The 17,920-nt window shown below is 35.2% G+C and overlaps 1 protein-coding gene across 1 annotated transcript; it reads left to right on the top strand.

Annotated features, from left to right (window-relative positions):
* The first annotated feature begins 13,631 nt into the window (after nucleotides 1–13,631).
* On the top strand, nucleotides 13,632–17,091 carry LOC114240267 (cytochrome P450 6B2-like). Its single transcript, XM_028170730.2, has 2 exons — nucleotides 13,632–15,210; nucleotides 15,728–17,091. The coding sequence occupies exons 1-2, from the start codon at nucleotides 13,851–13,853 to the stop codon at nucleotides 15,901–15,903; spliced, it is 1,536 nt and encodes a 511-aa protein (XP_028026531.2). The 5' UTR covers nucleotides 13,632–13,850; the 3' UTR covers nucleotides 15,904–17,091.
* Nucleotides 17,092–17,920: the final 829 nt, after the last annotated feature.

The following is a 17,920-nucleotide window of genomic DNA, read 5'->3' on the forward strand; positions in this document are numbered from 1 at the left end:
AGATAAATAATTTTTTTTTTCATAGCCTAGATGTGTGGACGAGCTCAAAGCCCACCTGGTGTTAAGTGGTTATTGGAGCCCATAAACATCTACAACGTAAATGCGCCACACACCTTGAGATATAAGTTCTAAGCTCTCAGTATAGTTACAACGGCTGCCTCACCCTTCGAACCGAAACGCATTACTGCTTCACGGCAGAAATAGGCATGGTGGTGGTACTTACCCGTGTGGACTCACAAGAGGTCCCACCACCAGTAATTACGCAAATTATAATTTTGCAGGTTTGATTTTTATTACACGATGTTATTCCTTCACCGTGGAAGTCAATCGTGAACATTTGTTGAATACGTGTATTTCATTAGAAAAATTGGTACCCGCCTGAGATTCGAACACCGGTGCATCGCTTAACACGTATGCACCCGACGTCTTATCCTTTAGGCCACGATGACTTCGAATCGACGTTGTCTTCTAGATCCTGTGCCCATTTTGTCGATGTGTAACTGTGATCTTCGCCAGTGAACTTAGTCATATCAATTAAATTGAAAATTGCGTCTTTGTTTTCCGTCGATATAAAAGTTTCATGATTCTCCGACATCTTGTAACCACTTAACACCAGATGGCTTGTGAGCTCGTCAACCCATCTAAGCAATAAAAAAAAAAGGAAAACCTAGTTCCACTTATGAGTTGGATAATTTAGTAGCCATTAAAATAATTCGACCCAGGGCTTAAAGTTAAACGCAAACATTTAGGACCTTACAAGGTTATTAAAGTTAAAATATATGATAGGTATGATGTTAACAAACTGTACGATACTACCGAAGGACCAAAGAGGACTTCCAGCTCTGCCGACAATATGAAGAAATGGCCAGATAAGGTTTAATGGTTGTTTGTGTGTGTGCTTGGAAATAATAATTTAACAGTTGTATCTATAACGAATTTTAGGCTATGTATTTAAGACTTATTTTGTTATTCACTACATAATGTGTAATTGTGTAAAAAGTTAGACTGTCAGATTCAAAACTATTTTATTTTATGCTATTGTATGGAGGAGTCATATAATATTGTTGAGAGCGGAACTTATGACTAGAGTGTGGAACGGAGCGTTAAGATGTGAGTGAGAGAAAATGGAAAGAAAGACAAGAGAATGACAGACAGAATGACAGAGAAAAGGAAGATGGCGAAGACGTTTAAAAAATAAGCAAGGCGTAATAAAAGTGTTAATTAATTTTTCAATTATTATTATAACAGAAAATTTTGGAACAGTGGAAGATTTATTTTATGTGCTGCGATCCCTATTCTACATGTATAATGTACATTGTAGCATATATTAGACGCCCGGTGTATTTTTCATCCTGTGACAAGTGGGCAGCCAATGTGATATTGGTAATGGACGTTTGTGTTAACGCCTACGAATTTTTAAGGAGCAATGCATAAATTTATATTTATGTTTATCTACACCATTTTCACACTTCCATTAATGACCGTCCAAGCTAACTCATTCGCAACGTAAAAATAAAAAAAAACCTGTATAAAGAAAATACAAGCTCCAGATCGATTTGGAAGTTTTATTCAAGAATCCCAAGCATCCAACATCAGGCGACCTTCAAAAGAACCCTGAAAATTCTTCGGAAAATAATATTTTTTAATTCGGATGGCCAAGCCATAGTATCGGTCAGGAACTTATTCGCCGAAACCAACTGCCGTCCTCAATTGTATCCACGGGATTTTAGAGCCCAGGCCAATGCAACTAAGTGCCCTTCCCATACTTTCCCGTCTACCTACCGTATGTAATCATACCAACCTAAATTCCATTAACATTTTTCCTATTTACCCAAATCGATTAGTCTGTACTTGTGCTAATTGTCTTTATACGGTGTTTTTTTATCCTTTCCATATAATTTCAATTCATCCTAGTTTTTTTCCATAGTGAGTTTTACCCCATCATAAAAATATCCAAACCAAAAAAGTGTCTATCTCAATTTTCGTCATTGTTTTCTGCATTAAGTAATTATATTTATATTGCTAACAAAGGAAGACAAGCGGACGGCCACTCAACAATAAGCGGGTACTGTCACTAGTTACAAATTCTGCTAGATAGTTCTTTAAATAGCTCAATATCCACTGTGCCTAATTATTTATTTTTTTAATCCGTTCGTGCATTCTTGTTTTTGCAATCAATTCACGCAATTTAGCCGAATATTCCAGGCCAACGATAAAGAAGTTCAGCCCCGCTGTGTCCCAGGCTTCCGTGTGAGAGTGCCGCTGGGCCTGACTCCAATGCAGGTGACGCCTAGTCGAGGAGCGTGAGATAACTTTATTATTTTTATATCATTAATTAACTAAACAAATTTTATTCTATTTTTGCATAGTTTCATTATCCGTATTATAGTACTAGACTTTGCTTGTCTTATTGATTCTTTTAACCAGTTACCTAATTTTATTAGATTAATTTACAAACTTTTTACTTAATATCTTAGAAACTTATAATTTTTATTTATCCTGGAAGGTGAAACTAGTTCAAAAGACTCTCAAGATTTGCTGGATCTTTTTGTTAAACGTAGCTCCATAAAGGGGCAAATAACTAAATTGCGGAACTATTTAACTCAAACAAGCATAAAAGAAACACTAACTTCTCTTGAACTTGCTGAATTGACACTTAAGCTTAGCAAATTCTCAAATTTGACTCACTGTCAAATCGATTTGACGACTTGCAGACTCAGATAGAGGTTTTGAATCATAGTGATTTGACAAACGAGGTTGATAAGCGAGATGACATTGAGCAGTTATTTATTTCAAACATCGCTTCCGCTCAAAGCATTAATAAACAACATCATGCAAGTAAACATGACGAAAGTAATTACAAAGATCTTAACTTTAGTCAGTTATCAACAGCTCAGTGTAATGTCTGTCATTATGATGTTTTAGGATTTAAATTGCCCCAAATACAGATTGCTATGTTTGACGGATCATATTTCCGTTGGCTTGAGTTCCGTGACACGTTTTTGAGTTTAATTCATAACATCATTGCTTGCGAATTACTTCAATCCATAAGTTTCATTATTTAATTTCATACTTAACGGGTGATGCAGCACGCATTATTACTAAATTCGAAGTTTCTAGTTACAACTATAAAAATGCTTGGCATTTATTATGCAGTCGTTATGATAATAAGCGTCAATTGATAAATTATCATTTAAATTCATTATTGAATATTCAACAGACAACTCGTGAGTCTGATAGATCTTTAAGATTTATGGTAGATCACATCACTAAGAATTTATGGGCACTAAGAATTTTTGTCTGGCCTAGGTCAACCTACCTAAAAATGGGATATCCTCATAATTCACATAATGACCCAAAGCTGGACAGCCACAATCTTTTGAAATGGGAGGAGTGTCGTGGCGCCGTGGATGATGTGCCGAATTTGGAACAATTTTATAAAATTTTAATCAATCGTCGTTGAGTCTATAAATCGTAATTCCTATAAATCAATGCATTCTAAGTTTACTACTTCTAATATTAATAATAAGCGAGATATGCCATATACAAAATCTTTTGCTTGCACTAGCAATGAAACCACTGCTTCTGCAAATCTTATATCGTGTGTAGTGTGTCAACAAGGTCATCGAATCTACAACCGCCCTACCTTCATTAGTAAGAGCGTAGAGGAGCGTATAGCTGAACTACATAAATTAAAACTATGCACTAATTGTTTGAGGCCAGGTCACAAGGTACGAACTTGTCGTTTCGATCCGTGCCTTAAGTGCAAGGAAGACACAATACTCTCATACATAAACCAGAAGATACTGTACCTAACAATATATTCACTTCCGGTGCCTTGTCCGTGCCAGGCAGCACTGACGATACTATTGTATTTTTTTCTAAACAAAATACAAATCAAGTTTTGTTATCTACCGAGTTAATCGAGGTGGCTAATCCACGAGCAAACCAGACAGAAAGGGTTCGCGCCCTATTAGATTGTGGAAGCCAGTCTTCGTTCATAACGGAGACACTTAAACAGAAGCTGTGTTTACCGTCAAACTCAAACTGCCTTGTCAACATTATGGGCATCGGCAATCATGATACCGGTAAGGTCACAGAGACCTGTGTGGCGCAATTAAAGTCATTAGTCAACCAGTTCATCGTCACATCAGGCTTTTTAGTAACTACCACAAATAACAAGTCACATACCTAAATTACCTATAGATACTAAACAAATACAAATACCTAAAGGCATCCAATTAGCAGATCCAAATTTTCACCAACCTGTGCCGACTGAAATACTCATCGGTGCCGATCTTTTCTGGGAGATTCTTGGCCACGAGACTCTCTCTCTCGGTCCTAATAATCCAAAGTTAAGAAGCTCTCAGTTTGGTTGGATTATTTCGGGTCCTATGACTACAATTAATACATCACACAAAAACATAACAGTACAATGTAACCATTCTATAATATCAAACAGACTTAATGATGACGATATTAAAATTCACAATGACCTTACTAAGCTCTGGGAACTTGAAGAAGTTCCACTAAGATCCAAATTGAGTGAAAGCGAGAAGGCATGTGAATCTCATTTTCTATCCCACACTTTCCGCTTAGAGTCCGGTAGATTCTCAGTGAGTTAACTTCTAAAGGAATCACCCGACTGTCTTAGAGAGTCATACAATTTAGCCCAATTACGATTATTGAATTTAGAAAGACGATTCCGAAAGCAACCAGGAGTCAAATCACAATACATACAATTTATGCGCGAATAATCTGAACAAGGTCATCTGTCCGAGTCTCCTATTATAAACCCAAACAGTACTTTGCTCCATAGTAGTTTTCAAAATTTGAAACTTTTGTAGCAAAGCTAATTTCTGAGATTTGTGACCTAGCTAATTCGGCCTCTTGGCGCCATGTGCCTACATCAGCTAACCCGGCTGGCATTATATATAGAGAGTCCCGATCAGCTAAATACCGCGACGACAGAATATTCCAATAAATCTTTCTCCAGTGATGAAAAAAACGTGCGGTAAGTTATGCATTCCATACTTTTCGATTAAGTACTATTACTTTTACATTAACTATCCACACTGCAATTATCCGTTTTATGATCTGTTTCTCCTGATTCCAAAACTCATTATTGTTGTGAGTCCAAATAAATTTCTCCGTCTATTATTTATGCTGGAATTCGTTGCTGCGTTCTAGTTTCTAGAGTAATATAAGTTGGTATTCCAATTCAAATGAGATTTCAACCTGATGTTCTCCATGTAACATGTACGCGACCTAATGTTGATTTCATCTCATTAATGTTTGATGACCACTCTACCGAATAGAGTCTTTCGTCATAATATTCATTACGTCGTAGTTGTTAGAAAGATGTAAAAGTCAACATTCAAATCACATCAGTATAGCAATAAAAATGTATGCTCGATCATATTATTTGTCAATTGTTTCAAGAACCTTGGGTGCTTGGGTTTCTTGAATAAAACTTCTAAATCGATCTGGAGCTTGTATTTTCTTTATACAAGTTTTTTTTATTTTTACGTTGCGAATGAGTTAGCTTGGCACGGCCATTAATTGAAGTGTGAAAATGGTTTAGGTAAACATAAATAAAAATTTGTGCAAGGCTCCTTAAAAATTCGTAGGCGTTAACATCCTCCCCCCGTTGAAAGTCGATTCTTCGGGTTTCAACCCTCTAGTTCTTTTGCGGTAGACAAGGCACACAGACGAACCAACGGGCAGTGCACGCAGCCTCTAGAAGTATTGACGTCAACGACTCGAGGTACTCCACCCTTTGGACCATAAAATAGTCTGGATATGCGTCCAAATCTTCAGCAGAGAGGACGAACATCATCTTCTTGCAGCAGTACTAAATCTCCTACATTTGGGTTTGAAGAATTGGTCTTCCACTTGTGGCGTTGTTGAAGCTCAGCAATATATTCCCGCTGCCAGCGCTGCCAAAAATGTTGATATATTTGCTGTAATCGAGCGTAGCGTTGCAGATTATTGTAGTTGCAGTCTTCCAGGACAGGCGAAGGAGAGCAGTGAGAGCCCGGCCAATGAGAAAGCTCCCGGGAGTAAGGCAAAGGAGGACATCAGGAAGGGTGACATGGGACATAATGGACGGCCATTCAATATAGCCTCTACTTGTGCGAAAAAGTAGATATTACTTCGAATGTTAAGTGTGAATTACCCATAACGCGCTTAATATGAAATTTTGCGGATTTTATTCCGGCCTCAAAGATTCCGCCAAAGTTGGTGAAAATACAAATTTTATTCCATCCTTACATGTAGAATCACATAAAGATTTAGAATTTATTTTGAAAAGCTTATTAATTTCTTTAGAACCTGCTACAAAATTGCGTTCTTTATCACAGAACACCTCAGTTAGTCTGCTCCAGCGTGACCCGAATCTGCGAAATGTCATGAGGAAAGCGTCTTTTGATAAGTCGCTAACGGCTTCAAGCTGTAAACATTTGTAACGTAAGCAAATGAAAAGGCAAAGGTAAATTTAATAATAATGGCAATAACAATAAAGAACGGTCCAGCAAAGTCTAAACCCACAGTTTTGAATGGGAAACTTGGCGTAACGCGTTTCGATGGCAAGTCTCCCATAATGGGCTGCATAGTTCGTCCTTGTAATCGTCTACATTTAATATAATTACGAAACCGTACGTCGAGCTAGATGTCTTCCGTCAGTGGGCCGAACGAATTCATGAATTATAGCTAGTAACAACTGTGGTCTAATAAGAAGGTTGCGCTTGTGTTCGTGTTCAAATAAAAGTTTCGTAAAATGATGTGAGGCATTTAAAAGCACTGGATGTTTCTTATTAAAGTTAAAGAGATCTTCCACTAACTCAATTTAAAAGAAAATTATATTTATGGCTAATAGATAAGGCTTATTATAGTGTGCAAGAGTTTTTAAATGATAAGTGTTGTACATAATAAAATATTAGAATAAGAAGTGATAGAATGTAAAAATAGATAGATTTAGTAAATTTTGTGTTAGAATTAATATAAACATAAGTTAAATTTTCGCATGCCTAAACAGGCGAAATATATGAAACTATGTCTTATATCCATAATATCTTGTAAATTATATTTCTGGCGAATAAAGATTTTCTTCTTCTTCTTTTAAAATCAGATGCATTCAATCGACCGTACTATGTACCTACTCGTATAATCAACTCATCATGAAAGAATGGAGAAAAAATGTGATTTTGGACTTAGATATTTATTGTTAGCTAGTAACTCATACTCAAACGGAAATGATTCCCTTTGCAACAAGCGGCATAATTGAAGAAAGGAATTATTTAGTTCGTCAACTGATAAAGAACCGGTAGGTCTAGTTTTGGATTTCTTTTTTTATTGCCTACATGTGTGGACGAGCTCACAGCCCACCTGGTGTTAAGTGTTTACTGGAACCCATAGACATCTACAACGTAAATACGCCACACACCTTGAGATAGAAGTTCTAAGGTCTCAGTATAGTTACAACGGCTGCCCCACCCTTCAAACCGAAATGCATTATTGTTTCACGGCAGAAATAGGCGGGGCGGCGGTACCCACCCTTGCGGACTCACAAGAGGTCATACTACCAGTAGTTTTTAAGTTAGATTTTTTAGAACGAAGTTCCTTACGGCAGGCTTGGAGGGGATAGGGATTTTGCTGCGCGACCGAACTGAAAAAAATGTGATAGTAAAACCGTAAGAAAAAATCCGTGGAAAAAAGTTCGTGAAATAAAACTGTTAAATGAGACGTGCGCAGGCGCGAGCGCGACAGTCGTATACACAAGCGAGTAGTGTATAATACCTTTCTCTTTCTCCTTCTTTTTTTTGCAAATTGTGTCGATTCTACATTAGCCGAAGGAACTTCGTTCCTACCTGGTGTCCCACGACACCATATTTTAGTTTATTGTTATTGTTATGCTCGCTATCCAGTAAGTTAATTTAGATCTTTTGACAGGAATACAAATAGATAACGAATAATGAGGGCTTCCGACAATCGCGTTGGTGTAATATTGTAATTGTTTTTTTTTATTTATAAAACGCAGTAGGTAAGCCATTATACGTTTTAGTATAGTTAAGTTAGAATAGTTTTTGAAAATTATAATAGGATCAATACTATATAGTTGTTAAGTTAGTTATAGTTGAATTATTTTGAGTTTCTGGTAAATTTGTAACGTTTATTTTAGTTTTTAGTATGGGCCAGGTACTGTCAGATTCAGAGAAGTACGATGGGCCTAACCACCACTGACTGTGTACCCAACTACTAGATAACCAATAAAAATAATTTAAGTTGCCAGTCTCATTCGAGTAGTCACAGTGGATGCGCGTGCCGCACGTCGTTCAGTCGGAGTCGTGTTTTGTCTACTTACGAGTTAGTGAAGTACCCTGCATTAATTGTGATTATATTGTATTTAAATAGGGCTACTCCTGGAAACGAGTCCCTACAAAAATAATGTATAGTCACCCAACGTCCCAAAAACCAACAACGTCACAACCCACAATGATGCCATCAACACCCAAACCATCAAGTTATGCCAACGTAACGTCTTCAACATGTTTTCCAAAAAAAGATCAAGCCATAATATTGGATTCTATTGACGGAATAACCCTTAAAGAGTATCTTGTTGCCTTATCAGCTATAACACCAGCCGCAAACATTCCTTTATATATCATGCATATCGAATGCTAGAATATGCATTTATTTAGACTCTAAGAAAACGGCCGATAACTTAATCGATAAAAAAGTAAAAGTTAACATAAAATCCAACGCACTCGAAATAAAACCGTTAATTACAAGAAATAAAAGAATCGTCCTATCTAACGTCTGTCCAGTCATCCCTAATCATATTATAGAACAAAAATTTGAAGAACTACGCATAAAGATTATGTCACCTATAACCTTCATGAAAATTGGTGTGAGTGGCCCAGGCTTCTCACACATTTTGAGTTTTAGGCGACAACTTTTTATTAGTCCCGAGGACGAAATTCACCTGCCAGAATCTTTTCAAGTAACATTCGAAGGAACCAACTATTGGATTTATACTTCTACCGATGCTTTGAAATGTTTTTCTTGTAATTCATTAGGTCATTTAGCCAAGAATTGCACACAAAATGAACAAAACTTAGAAAAAGAAACTGACAATGAAATAACTGAATCTTTCAATGAGTTACAAGGTTTCTCCATACCGACCCCATTAAAAGGAAAAAAACGAATTCACTCTCCTACCTTAACCGAATCTTCAAAAACTGGAATCAATGAAGAACTACAAAATGATGAATCAGATAAGATGGAATTTGAGACTGATGAAACAGGAAGCTATATCTCAATAGAAAATAATGTTGAAATAAACAAGAAAACACAAAAAACATTAAAGAAAACTGACACCCGGACTAATGAGGAAATTTGGGACAATATTCGTAAAAAGATGACAGATTTAATTAAAGAAAATTCCTTCCCTATCAATTTAGATCAATTTATCAGTTTATTGGAAAACTCAAGTGGAAAACAAAATGTTAGAGAATTAGTATTTTCATCAGATAATGTTAAAGATCTCATAAAAATGTGCAACAAACTACATAGTAAAATGAACAAAAGTTTAAAAAATAGATGTTCACGCCTGTCTAGGAAACTACATGAATTGCTAAACCCTAACCCTATCTTGATGTCAGACAGAGATGAATAAGAAACTTTATTTTCACACAAATAGGAAATAATTTATACACACAACAACAATATATATTTATACACACTTTAACAAACTATATACTAAAATAAATAATATAAATTTCTATATCTGATTAGAATGGATATTTTGCAGTGGAATATCAATGGCTATTTCAAGAGACTTGAAAATATTAAATTATTGGTAAATCATACATGGCCAACATGTATCTGTTTTCAAGAAACTAATTTTAGCTCCAACTATTGCGCTTTTATGTCAGGATATGAAAAGTTTTATAGAAATCGAACACAGAGTGGTAGGGCTAGTGGTGGAGTAGTTATTTATATTAAACCTCATACAATTCCTGAGGAAATAAAATTAAACACAAACCTTGAAGCAATAGCAATAAAAATTAAATTTCCATTTTCAATTACAATGTGTAACATATATATACCGAATAGTCATCGATTAGATAAACAAGAATTTAATAAGCTCATTGAGCAACTACCAAAACCCTATATAATTTTAGGTGATTTTAACAGCCATCATTTTTATTGGGGCTCGAACAAATGTGATAGTAGAGGTAAAATAATAGCAGAATGGCTCGATGAAAATGATAATGATGCTTTATTAAATAATGGACAACCCACCCATTTTGATAGTAATACTGGTCGCACTAGTAATATAGACCTCTCAATGGCTTCACAAACTATAATGTCATATTTTGAATGGAATGCCTTAGATGATTTATATGATAGTGACCATTTTCCGATTTTAATTAAATCTCAAATCTCTAATGATAATGTCCCAGAAAATATTAAAGTACCACAAAAATGGAAGACTGGTAAAGCCAATTGGATTTTGTTTAGTGAAGAGATTAATAAATACATTACAGAATTACCTGCTTTAAATATAGATACGCCTAAATATTCTGTCAATGAATACCTTGAAAAATTTACTGAAGTTATTCTTAAAGCAGCACAAAAATCTATACCTAAAACGTTCGGAATATTAAGAAAAAATAACTTACCTTGGTGAACAGATGAATGTAAAACTGCAACTAAAGAAACTAAAAAAGCATTTAAACTGTTTAAGCGATATGCCAGAAATGAACCTAATTCAAATTACAAAATTGATTATAAAAAAATACGAGCTTATTGCAGAAGACTAGTTAAAGAAAATAGAAAAAAATATTGGGAAAATTGGGTCTCATCTATAAATAATAATACTCTTGTGGGTGATATATGGAAAAAGATACAAAAACTTAGTTATCGAAACACTAAATTTAATAATATAGTTCTAGAAAAAAATAATGGATCATTTACATCTAATCCTATGGAAATTTCTAACTTATTGGCGAAAACATTTGCAACAAATTCTAGCTCTGAAAATTATGATCCAAAATTTCTTGATAAAAAGAACTATCAAGAGACATATTCAAACTTTAATATTACTGAAAACTCTAACCCAATTAATGATGACATAACGTTACATGAATTGATACAAGTAATTACTCAAGCCAAAAACTCCAGCCCTGGACCAGATAATATACCAAACATTATAATTAAGCATTTACCTGCGAGGGCATTAGAATATTTACTTCAACTTTATAATTTTGTATATAAAAAACAAGTATTCCCAGACAGTTGGAGAGAAGCTTTGGTTATTCCAATTTTAAAACCAGGCAAAATATCAAGTTTGCAATCCAGCTATAGACCCATATCTTTGACATGCAAAATGTGTAAAATACTGGAAAAAATAATCAGCAAAAGAATCAGGTGGTATGTGGAAACCAATAAGTATCTTTCAACGTTTCAGTATGGTTTTCGGCAATACAGATCAACAACTGACTATTTGATCAATATTGAAAGTGAAATACTCGATAGTTTTGCAAATAGTAATTATTCAGTGGTAGTAGCCTTAGATATCGAAAAGGCATATGAAATGGTGTGGAAGCACGGAGTTCTGAAGTTATTACAGAATATTAACATTGTTGGCAATACCTTAGCTTTTGTCAGGAACTTTCTTTCAAGTAGAACAATGAAAGTCAGAATTAACGACTACATGTCTGATCCTGTCCCTATAGAAAATGGGCTACCCCAAGGTTCAGTACTAAATGTTATTTTATTTTTAGTGGCCATAAATACGTTCTTAATAATATTGAAAAACCAGTGAAGGGTTTCCTATTTGCCGATGACCTTACAATAATTTGTAGTGGCGGAACATTATGCCCTACCTTGAAGCTTATTCAAAATACACTTAATAATTTACAGGAATGGTCAGAAAGAGTTGGATTTAAAATTTCTAAAACAAAAACGGAATTTATGATATTTACAAATAAAAGAAAAAATTTAGAAACACACAATTAACCTTAAATAATCATAGTATTAAAGAAGTAAGCAATTTAAAAATTTTAGGTTTGATATTTGATAAAAAACTGTCATGGATTACACACATAAATAACCTTAAATCAGAATGTTATAAAAGACTAAATATAATAAAGTCCTTATCATCCACTGGATGGGGGTCAGAAAAAAGTTGCTTAATTAATATATATCGTACTCTGATCAGGCAGAAAATAGATTATGGCTGCATTATTTATGATTCCGCCAAAAAACGAACACTAAATTCCTTAGAAAGTATCCAAAATACTGCTCTTCGTCTAAGTATTGGTGGTTTTAGAACAAGCCCCATTAAATGTATCCTAGTTGAAGCTGGTGAAATGCCATTAGAATTTAGAAGGAAACAACTTATACTTACATATGTAACAAATATATTAACTCAACCTGAAAATCCCACCTACCATTATTACACTAGAGTAACAGCAGTTGACACTGAATATGAACTCCAACCTAATTTATCTCAACCCTTACGAATCAGAGCAGTCAAATACTTAGATGAATTAAATCTTAAAATTCCAAAATTATTTACAAAAAAACTACTTACTTCTGGTCCATGGGAAAACTTAGAATTGCCAGTTAACCTTGAATTAGCCAACTATAAAAAAGGTGATACCCCTCAGTGTATATATAAAAACTTATTTTGTGAAATTAATGATAGATATAGAGGTTACAAAATTTATTACACAGATGGTTCTGTAAAAGATGGACATTCAGGTTGTTCAGTAGTATCTGCTGATAATTACTACAGGTATAGACTAGTAAATTTTAATTCTATTTTCAGTTGTGAGGGAATAGCTATCCTTAAGGCCTTAAAATTAATACACAGTCAACCTGATACAGACTAATACATAATATACACTGATTCGAAATCATGTTTGACAGCGTTAAAAAACCCAAACAACTTAAATAATCTTATTTTAGAAATTAAACAAAAAATGGTAGATCTATCAAAAGAAAGTTACAAATTTGAAATTATATGGATTCCAAGTCACCAAGGAATAGCCGGTAATGAAAAGGCTGACCAGGAAGCTAAAAATGCAACAAGTGATTTTGAAGAGGTACAGCTAATCATTTCCACTGCATCAGATGTTCAAAAACATTTCAAGTTCAAAATTAAAACTCTTTGGGATAATCAGTGGAAATTTGAGAACACATCATTTTTATTTAAAATTAGAAATTAAATTTTTGATAAGCTTTCCTTTTCCTTAACTAAAAGAAAAGACCAAGTGGTTCTTACAAGATTGCGGATTGGACACACAAATTTAACTCACATACATCTTATTACCAAAACAGATAAAAACAAATGTAAGTGTGGTTTGGATCAAACTGTGGTACACTTGTTAGTTGAATGTAAAGCATATGACATAGAAAGACAATTTTGTAAGCTCCCTGCTAATTTAACAGACTGTCTGACTCAAGATGGGTATAAACAGACCCTTAGTTTTTTAAAGATCATTGGTTTGTATAATTTAGTATGATGTTGAAGTCAATGTAACTTAAAATGATACTGTAAACTGTGGTCGTTAATGACCCTAGTTGTTAAAAAGCGACCTTAAATATATAAATTAAAAAAAAAAAAATTAAGTTGCAATCTTATAAATTCGCACAACTAATTTATAATTTTTTTGCAATTAGCTGATGCAACATTTTCCCGCATGATACGTCTCAGTTGTAACAGTTGACTAATTTATTGAAATAGAATTAAAGTATTTATCTCTTTTGATGTGTCTTCAAACAGTTCTTTCCGTCCTTGTTCAGTCGCTCGTAATCAGCCAGCGGTGACCGATGTCACTATGCTCATCGCCGCGATATTCGTTATCATTGTCGCTCTTGTTTATTTGTATTCAACTAGAACGTTCAGGTACTGGGAGAAAAGGGGCATCAAACATGATAAGCCTGTGCCCTTCTTCGGCACCGATTCAGAGGGATATCTACTCAGAAAAAGCATGACCCAAACTGCTGTGGATGCATATCACAAATACCCCAATGAAAAAGTCGTCGGTTTCTTCAGATCCTCAAGGCCTGAGCTAATCATTAGAGACCCGGATATTATAAAACGAATTCTAACAACAGACTTCGCGTATTTCTATCCAAGAGGACTGAAGCCACATAAAAAGGTAATTCAGCCGTTGATGCGTAACCTGTTTTTCGCTGATGGGGATCTGTGGCGTCTTCTACGTCAACGTATGACACCTGCATTTACCAGCGGGAAATTGCGTGCCATGTTTCCTCTGGTCGTGGAAAGAGCGGAAAGACTTCAAGCTCGGACCCTTGAGATTGCTTCACAACCTCTAGATGCTAGAGAACTAATGGCACGTTACACGACAGACTTCATAGGCGCTTGCGGCTTTGGCCTCGATGCAGACTCACTGAACGACGAAGATTCAGCATTCAGAAAGCTTGGAGCGGCCATTTTCAACATAACTGTTCAGCGAGCAATCGTGGCTGTCCTCAAACAGATATTCCCTAGGCTATTCAAGCATTTTAAGTACTCGTCGAAGTATGAAACAGATTTTGTGAGTTTGGTCAGTTCCATATTAAAACAAAGAAATTACAAACCATCTGGTCGAAACGATTTTATTGATTTACTCCTAGAGTGTAAAATGAAAGGAGAAATCGTAGTGGAATCTATTGAGAAAATGAAACCAGATGGCACTCCTGAGATCATTAGAATGGTGTTAACAGAACAATTGCTAGCAGCTCAAGTATTCGTCTTCTTTGCAGCTGGCTTTGAAACATCGTCGTCTGCCACTAGCTTCACGCTCCATCAACTTGCGTTCCATCCTGAGATCCAAGAGAAAGTGCAAAAAGAACTAGATCAGGTTCTCGCCAAATATAACAACAAGCTGTGCTACGATGCGATCAAAGAGATGAGATACTTGGAGAGTACGTTTAAAGAGGCCATGAGAATGTTTCCGTCGCTCGGTTTCTTGATTAGGGAGTGCGCTCGTCAATACACATTCCCGGAGTTAAACTTGACTATAGACGAAGGCGTAGGTATAATCATACCTCTTCAGGCCTTGCACAATGACCCAGAATATTTTGATAGTCCGAATGAATTCCGACCAGAAAGATTCATGCCCTCTGAATATAATCATAACAAAACGAAATTTGTCTACTTACCTTTTGGAGATGGACCTCGTCGTTGCATCGGTAAGATTGGTTTTCTTTTAAAACGACAGAATAATTTTTTTTATAAATATTACATTATATTATATTACACAACGCCCTGAGATATAATTGAGAAAAACCAGACCCACCTTAATTACATTTTTATCAAAATGAACTTTAGTACTCCGCGATTGGTTTATCGCATCTAAACAAATCTAATTAATGTCTGTGGGTTTCTTTATTCATTATCTATGCACTCGTGAGCCTTTTTTAATTTTATTAGATTAAGTTGGAACATCGTCTCTTGTGGCCAGCTTTACATAAAGATGTATAAAAGTAAGACACTAGAAAATAATAATAATAGAAAACCAAGTGTTTGACCACATTCAGAGCGGACGTAATCATTGATACCTCAAAAACTCAAGGGCACAGTTAAGACTCTTCTAACATACACTTATGTCTTTAATTTCGTGAATAAGATGCAAATGATACCGATTAAATAGAACCTTCTCCATCTGTACAAGTTACTTAACTACATTTATTTATGTGTCGTTTGCAGGTGCTCGCCTCGGCTTAATGCAGTCCTTGGCAGGCTTGGCAGCTGTCTTGTCCAAGTTCACGGTGAAGCCAGCTCCAAGCACCAAGCGTCATCCAGTCGTTGAACCCAAGTCCAGCGTCGTGCAGAGCATCAAAGATGGTCTGCCTCTTCTCTTCATTGAAAGGACAAAGTCCTGATAATTATTCGTTAACTTAAAAGCGTTCACTACGTGACACGTTAAAATATACGCTTTGAATTTTATCCGGATTCTATATTATTTAATTTTTTTTTTATTGCCTTTGTAGGCAGACGAGCATACGGCCCACCTGATGGTGAGTGGTTACCGTCGCCCATGGACTTCAGCAATGCCAAGGGCAGAGCCAAGCCGCTGTCTACCGAAATTCTCTCATTCCCGAACATGGTTCTGGATCGAGCGCGATTTTGAATAGTTTGTACCAGTAAGATAAATTAGTAACCAGGTAACGAGTGGATTATTATCTCCCCGAAAACTGAGATTGTACGTGGCTGCAATTTAAAACGGAATTGAACACATTCACTGCTTTACGGTCAGTATTTTGCCGTATTTGAGGTCCCGTCAGTGCAGCAGCTAGTTGTCCTTGTTTTACGCCCGTTACCCCCGGTGCGGTACCGATTCCGCTTAATAGCTTTTGTTGCTTTCAATGCAGAAAAGAGACAGTTATGTTCTTAGAATTGCTGTTATAAAAAGAATCATTTTCTTAAATAAAAATGTGCGGCGAAACAGTTGCCGTACGCAATAAAGGACAATGCCCATTTTCTATGGGCGTTTGGGCCCCTAAAAAAGTTGTCGCGTCATGATGGTTTTAACTTATTTTGATAGACAAAGAAATATCGTTTCATATTCAGAAAACTATTTTTATATTTTCACCCAGGTTTAAGAGAAATCGGTTTTTTTTTCTGCAGCTAAAATTAAGTTGTTAATTGTTTGTTTCGAAATCAATAATCGCTCTCATCATTATTTACAGTATTAAATAAGTTAATTATGGTTAATGTTGCTAGAAATAAGCCCTTACGTACATTTTATTATTATTATATCCTCATAATAATAATAAAATGAAATGAAAATCCGGAAGCCGACAACGATATTGTTGTTGTTGTTTTTAAATTCGCCAATAAGTAGGCAAAGAGCGTAGCCTATACAGCCTAGTCTGTCGTAGTTATTTTTTTTATGTCAATAAAAAGCCGGTGTATCTCTTTTTATTGCTTTTTGGCAGTTTTGACGTCAACTCGATGAATATTTTTAACAATTTCAATCAGTGTCGCTAGTTGCGAAAGAAGCTTCTCAAAATTTAAGTTGATAAAAAATTATCTTCGTTCTACAATGAGTCAATCAAAACTACAAAATCTTGCAATATTGTCAATAGAACAAGAAATTACAAATATATTTATATATATTTAATTACAAATTAATTACAAAAGTATATATAATTACAAAAATATTTATTTTGAGAGCATTATACACGATTTTTCTAGTATGAAAGCTAGAAGAGTAGATATTATATAAATATGTTTACGAGTGCATACAAATAAGTCTAAAAAAATTTACTCTGTGTATTAATTAATATTGATTAAATAGCTTAATAATTTATTTATGTGTATTAATTTATAAAAACCACTATTTGATTGACTTATAATAGAAAGGGCGGCAGACTGGATATCGCCCCGGGCGGCAAAAGTTCTAGGTACGCCACTGCATTAGTGCTATGTGTAAGTTACACGTCATTAATCGACTTTTGCGTTAATTCATTCTCTTCACAATGAAACGTTCAGGAAAAAACTTAATATGGGTAAAGTGATTAAGACTCAATGGAGAAAAGCAAGAAACAAAGTTATTAGTGGTAGTGGCTCGGGTGTGATTGTATCATATGATATGTAATAATAATAAAGAGCGATTTGAACCTTTGACATTACAATATGCTAATTGTAAATGCCACTGCTCTATAGCGGGTTCTCCACTACCAGACTATTCCAATAGTCAAAATCAATTTTCTAGTTCTACCTCTAAGCCCGTTGTAAACAACATAATGAAACCTGCGCTTACTAAAAACATTATTAAAATATTCAGTGATGAACTAGGGAAAAATATGGGTGTAGCGCTGAATGATCTATGTTTGGGACAATCTGTCATAAATTATTGTATGCCTGGGGCTTCATGTACCCACTAACTTAATAAAA

The sequence above is a fragment of the Bombyx mandarina genome, chromosome 21 (assembly GCF_030267445.1).
Source record: "Bombyx mandarina strain Sakado chromosome 21, ASM3026744v2".
Lineage (NCBI taxonomy): Eukaryota > Metazoa > Arthropoda > Insecta > Lepidoptera > Bombycidae > Bombyx > Bombyx mandarina.